Source organism: Sceloporus undulatus, chromosome 2, assembly GCF_019175285.1.
Source record: "Sceloporus undulatus isolate JIND9_A2432 ecotype Alabama chromosome 2, SceUnd_v1.1, whole genome shotgun sequence".
Classification (NCBI taxonomy): domain Eukaryota; kingdom Metazoa; phylum Chordata; class Lepidosauria; order Squamata; family Phrynosomatidae; genus Sceloporus; species Sceloporus undulatus.
In genome coordinates, this window is record NC_056523.1 from 15,330,027 (window position 1) to 15,336,026 (window position 6,000).

General features: G+C 43.3%; 1 protein-coding gene across 1 annotated transcript; it reads right to left on the reverse strand.

Annotated features, from left to right (window-relative positions):
- Positions 1 to 420: 420 nt before the first annotated feature.
- On the reverse strand, positions 421 to 5,505 carry LOC121922772 (tumor necrosis factor-like). The gene is made up of 4 exons (XM_042452560.1): positions 5,127 to 5,505; positions 3,926 to 3,956; positions 3,257 to 3,325; positions 421 to 2,336 (listed from the first exon to the last, which is right to left on the reverse strand). Exons 1-4 carry the CDS (start codon positions 5,319 to 5,321, stop codon positions 1,906 to 1,908), a joined length of 726 nt encoding a protein of 241 aa, XP_042308494.1. The 5' UTR covers positions 5,322 to 5,505; the 3' UTR covers positions 421 to 1,905.
- Between the last annotated feature and the right edge of the window lie 495 nt (positions 5,506 to 6,000).

Consider the following 6,000-nt stretch of genomic DNA (forward strand, 5'->3'; position numbering starts at 1 on the left):
CCTTGAGCCATTGTTGTTTGGGGAAAGGTAAATACCAGTAAATAACAACAGCCAGCTATAAATGATCTTCAGTGTCGGAGAAGGAGTCTAGGAACACCAGGGGAGGATCGTTTTGCACATATCACCTGCTCCTGGGTTTCTAAATGGTGCATTTGTTTGGTCACCATGGCAAGGAGAACCTTGGACAAAATAGGTCTTTGGTCTCATTTCTTACGGCTCTTCTTACCTTCTTATATTCTTCCATTTCAGTGTGTCCATGATCACAATACCAACTCTATTTTGTCATTATTATGGCTCAGGCCTTTAAACAAATAAAAACTTCAAAAAGCAATTCACTCAAAGGATTTGATCCAGTTTGAAAATGACAGAAAGGAATCATTCAGGCATCTATTTTTATTTATTTTTTATTTTTTTGCAAAGTGTATTGCTTGGTCTCCTTCAAAGTTACTTCAAGTACAAATGTGAACAACAAAACTCGCAATTTTTAAAATAAAATAAAATTCCACCCTGTGTCAAACAGAGCCTACATCACAATAAATATAAATATAAATAAATAAATAAGCAATGTTCTTAAATACACACGCACACATATAAAACGTTCATTCTCTTCACAATTCATTTGTTTGAAGGGAATGCATATAGCACTTCAACAACATATTCCTAAATGTGGCATTAAAATACACGATAAGAAAGTAACTCAGGCATTCTGGCATCAGAGTGCATATTTGATATTGCATTATCCAACAGAGAAAAAAATATCTCCTGGTAAATTAGAAGAGAACTGTAGGATTCCTGTTCCCAGTGTCCCATTCCCAACCATTCAGAAGTAGTTCATGTAAAATAATCTGGCAGGAATCCCATATGATTCAGTGCAGAAGAGCAGCTGCCCATTCACCACCCCCAGGACTTAGTGCAAAGCCTTTTCAGTCCATGGCCATTCTGTGATGGGAGGGGGGGGATCTGAGAAGCATCTGGCTGTGTCCTCATAGCCAGATGCAAAGAGATTATACCAACTGCAGAGACATCATTTTGCATCTGGATACAGGGACAGAGCCAGATTATTCTCTAGTTCCCACCTAGTGGCTCTATGGTAAATCCAGGAGGGAATTTTTATCATTTTGGAGAGAGGGAGGGAATATCAGCCTCCACAATGATGGAAAGTAAACATATGCAGCCATTACTACTGCCACTGAAGGATGCCAGCCATAATCACATTGACATAGTCAAGTCATCTCAGCAGATATACATAGTATATATACAATTAATCTGAAGAGGTGTCCCAAATGCTGGATCCAACAGATCACAATTTCCATTGAAGACAGCTTTAGGAAATTCCACAGTGACCCCAAATGGTTTACCTCCATTTGGCCACCGCAGTGGAGCCTCACTCAAATCCTTGCACATTTCTAAATACACAGTTCATTGTGTGCATAGCACACTACTCTTGTTTTTCTTCAGAACTTGGAGAAGGTACGTTTTGGGGAATTCTGGGACATATATCTCAAAGATAACTTCCCCAAGCCTTGCATTTCTGCAGCCATGTGGTCCCAAACTGACAAACTAAATATACATTCATAATCTTCTCCACATATCAACAGTATTCTCACTGAATGAATAAATAAATAAATAGAAATAAATAGATTAATCAGGCATAATAGCATAAAATAATACTAGGGTGATGCCCACCTACTCCAAACTCCTACACCCCCAATGTCAGTTCACAGTTCTGTCCCTTGCTTTTGTCCTGATGGAGCAATATTTTCAATTTTGAGGATGGTCAAGAACCTTTTCCTTTTTTTAATTCTTACATAGCTAAGGGCCCAAAAAATGGAAAGAGGCCGGATAAGAGGAATAATCTGAACTGTAACTAGGACTCCAGACAAGGGCTTTGGTGGAAGGCTTTTCTTACATGGCAATCACCCCAAAGTAGATTTGTCCTTGCCGTTCTAGGTTCAGAAACTCGAAGGATTCTGTTTTCGACCAGAGGCGGTCTCCTTTGTACAACTGGAAGACGGCCCCTTGATAAATGGATTCAAACCACAGCCTTTTCTGGCCTGGAGCGCCATGCCCAGCCTCACAGGCCGTCTTAATGGATTTCAACAACTCCACCTCAGTTTTGAACTGTTCAGACCATGTTGAGATACTGTGGGTGAGCAGCACAGGGACAGTGGATGGGCAGCTGTCCTTGTGGAAAAGGAGCTGAGAGTAGACAAAATAGAGTCCCGTGGAAGGTACCACAAGCGCATTGTCTTCCTTGTCCAGCCGCATGCCATTCTCCAGCATGGAAGGTGCCACATTGGTAGTCCACACCAATTTATCATGATGAGCCAAGGAAGCTGTAAAAGTAGGAAAATCCAATTAGTCTCAATAAGACAGGTCTTTTTGGCACAGAAAAAGTGACATTCTCTCTGAAAAAATTTCAATCTACAAAGACCAGGTATGATTAGACAAGCTTTGGATCATCTTAGCATTTTGCCAGGTGGGGGCAGAAGAGAACAAGAGCCTCCATTGCAGTAGCCTTTGGGCCCTTATCTCTTTAGCCAGCATCTGTGGAAGCCCAAGAACACCAAACACAGCCACGTGGGAGATTAATGCAGCAGAAAGCATGATGAACTGGGCTGCAGAAAGAGCCAAATTCAAACCCATCACCAATTTTCATCCTCTCCTAATTGGATTATATTTTAGGAGGGAAAACATTTTTACACGTTAACAGCAATCTAGTGTAGGCAAGAGTCAGTACAAATATTAACCATGGCCAAACGTTTCGTTAACACACTATGTATTTTCGCGACAAACCACTCCATGTCTCCATCTCAATCCTTTCCCTAAGCTCAAAGTTTTGCCTTCGTCTAGAAACCTCTTTAAGAGCAAAGCTTAATTAAAATGTCACTGGAGGACCTATTATTTGAAAGGATGGTCCCTCCTCTCAAAATATTCCCCAGCCTGTAGAAAATCATCAACAGACGTTTATATCAAACCCAAGGGCCGCCCTCATTTGATCGATCGATCTCTCTCGCACACACACCATTTCTTGGACTACAACCTCCAACAACCCCAAGAATTACAACTGAAAACTATGCTTTATGCAAAGATATGGAGTGTGGCCTAAAACACGTGGAGGACACCAGGTTGGGGAAGGCTGTGCTACTCTGGCCTTTAATTTTTCATTGTTATTTTGATCAACTCAAAAGGACCTATGCATTCTGGAAGCCGTATCTACACACTCCTTTCACATTACTGAGACGTTCCTACTCACCAATGGCATGGGCAGCTGGTTTCCTGGATATCAGGGCTTGCACTTTCATCGTCTTGGGAAGCAGGTCTTCTGCAAAGATTTAAAAAGTCAATTGGTCAGGTAACTTCTTCACAACTTTTTCCCTTTAAAAGATTCCCACAAAAGGCTCTACATTGACTGTAGTATGAAAAACATCTACAAATGGCTGAACAGACAGTGTCTGAATACTGCTACAGCTAAATCAGCCACAGAAATGTAACTGATATAGTTACAGAAATCAGTTCCAGGAAGCACTGAATGAATGAATGAATGATTTACTGAATTTGTCTACAGATCGTGTAAAGTCTAAGGCTTTCATGGCTGGCATTCATAGTTTTTTGTGGGTTTTTCAGGCTATGTGGCCATGTTCTAGAAGAGTTTAATTTAATCCTGATGTTTTGTCAGCATCTGATTCTCTGAAGATGCCAGCCACAGATACTAGCAAAACATCAGGAATAAATTCTTCTAGAACATGGCCACATAGCCCCCCAAAACTGCAAAAACTATGTCTACAGACCATTTCAAATTGTTACAAATTTACCTTAAAAAACAATTAAAATGACAGCTTATATTACAATAACAGAGGGCCACACTAAAACTATACAAATGAGGTGCACTCCCCCACTTTGAACGACTGAGAAAGAAACTTACCAGCAAATGACTTTCCGTTCTCCTTAGAGTCCTGAAAATGTAAGAGAGGAAATAAGGTTAACATTGAGGTAGCAGTAATATTATTAACTATCATGACTTCCATATAGTGACCAAAGAATGTTTAACGTGCACTTTTAAGGAAAGCAAATTTTTATATGCCTGTGTTTACAACAACAGATAAGACTTTCAAAAATAAAAAAACTGGTCTCTCTGACAATGCGTGCCCACAAGCAGAAATCGAAACACTTTCTAGCAGTCTCTGTCTCGCTCTCGGTTTTGGCCGCTGCCAACTCAGCCGAAGCCCAAGATCAGAAAAGCACTGGCAGGCCAAAAATGCAAATGGATCTTTCGACTACATAGAGCATCACTGCCGAAGTGACTTTTCTGAATTTTGGCTCCCTTGAAGCACTCCTCTGGCCATCTTGTATTGAAACAGTCATACAGAATGAGCCCCACTTGGGACTTGAGAAGATTTCTGATTTTACTATTTGCCCAAAATGGCAAAAACAGATGCCACTTGGGCTGATGCCAAGGCACCTGGCAGGGACCACAGGTCATGGCTGGTGAATTACATTCATCTTGGCAGATCATCCGTACCTAGATCTAACTTTGTCAGTCTTTCTTTTCAAGTTCTTCTGATCAGCAGCATTGTTTTTTTAAAAACATTTTTGTGGGATAGTTTTTATATATAAAAAAAATACATGTATAGATCTGTTTTAAATATTAGTCCCCTGACTTTTTATGCCTGGAGCAGTGCTATCCTTCCCTCTAAAGCCCCCCAAAACCCCTCCCAGAGGAAGAGGCCAAGTGTAGAGAAGTTACTTTTTGGACCATAACTCCCAGAATCCCAATGCCAACTTTCTCTAACTATCTCTCTTGCTGGATGGGGGATTCTGGGACTTGCAGTGCCCCCTTCCCCAGTCTCTTCCAGATTCCTAGTATAGAGAAGTTCCTCTCTCTCTCTCTCTCTCTCTCTCTCTCTAAACATGCAAGATGGGGGATTCTGGGTCTTGCAGTGCTTTTTTACCTCAAAGCCCCCTTTCCCACTCCTCACCCAAAGGAAGATGCCAAGAGAAGTTCCTTTTTGGGCCATAACTCCTAGACCCTACAGCCACTCTCTCTCTCCCTTTTGTTAGACGGGGGATTCTGGGAGCTGCAGTCCAACCCCCCCCCATCCTCCCTGTCTGTGGTGCCTCCTCACCTGTTCCCCAGGGGCTGCTCCGAAGGCCCCCATCTGGAGGAGGGCGAAGAGGGCGGTGGCTGCCAGCAGCAGGGCGAAGGAGGCCAGGCTGAGGCACTTCCAGGGCCCTTCTTTGCGGGGAGAGGACACTCCATCTCCCATCATCCCCGGATTGGCCCCTTTCTCTGGGTCCTGGACCAGATGCTGGGAGCTCATGCTGGGCTTTGCTTTCCAAGGAGCTTGAAAGGCTTCTTTTCCTGGAAGGAGGGCAGTCCAGTCAATGCAATGGGCCCAAGGCAGAGGAGGCTGCTCTTTTCTTTGGTCAAGGAGCCTGGCTCTTCTCTGCTGCTGCAGCCCTTCCTTCTCTCCTCCTTCAGAGGCCAAGGCAGCTTCCCTCTGGTTCTAGGAGGAGGCTCTGAGTCTGGAGGCTCTGCTGCCTGCCCTGCCCTTATAAACCCTCCTTAGACCTGCCTCCAAACCTCCTCAGCCCTCCCTCAAAGGAAAGAAGATGTCACCAAAGAAAAGGAAACCCAGAGAGAGAGGAAGGAGGCCTGCCGGGCTGTGGGGCATCCCCAGCAACAACCCTCTGGCCTCCCACAATCTTTGCAAAGAGAAACTTCTTGGCCTCCATCCCCACTCCAGAAATAACCCACTTTCATGCCCCCTCAGCTTCCAAGGGGCAAGGCTGTGGAATAAACAAACACGCAACCCCTTTGGGGTCTGGGAAGTATGCAAAAGCTGGACCCCAGAAATATGAACGCAGATACACTTTGTGTCCCTGTGTTGGGAGAAAAGCAAGCTATAAGGAAATTAAAATATAGTAATAATAATTATATTAATTTTATTCCTTTATAGCCCGCCTCTCCCAACTTAGGCCCCCCCAATTATAAAACGA

Bases quoted from the DNA above. Each gene is read 5' to 3' on its own strand.
- LOC121922772 (XM_042452560.1), bottom strand. From the start codon at position 5,321: ATGAGCTCCCAGCATCTGGTCCAGGACCCAGAGAAAGGGGCCAATCCG. The intron at 3,957-5,126 runs GTGAGGAGGCAC...TTACATTTTCAG, and splicing joins GAGCAGCCCCTGGGGAACAG to GACTCTAAGGAGAACGGAAA. The intron at 3,326-3,925 runs GTAAGTTTCTTT...AAATCTTTGCAG, and splicing joins GAACGGAAAGTCATTTGCTG to AAGACCTGCTTCCCAAGACG.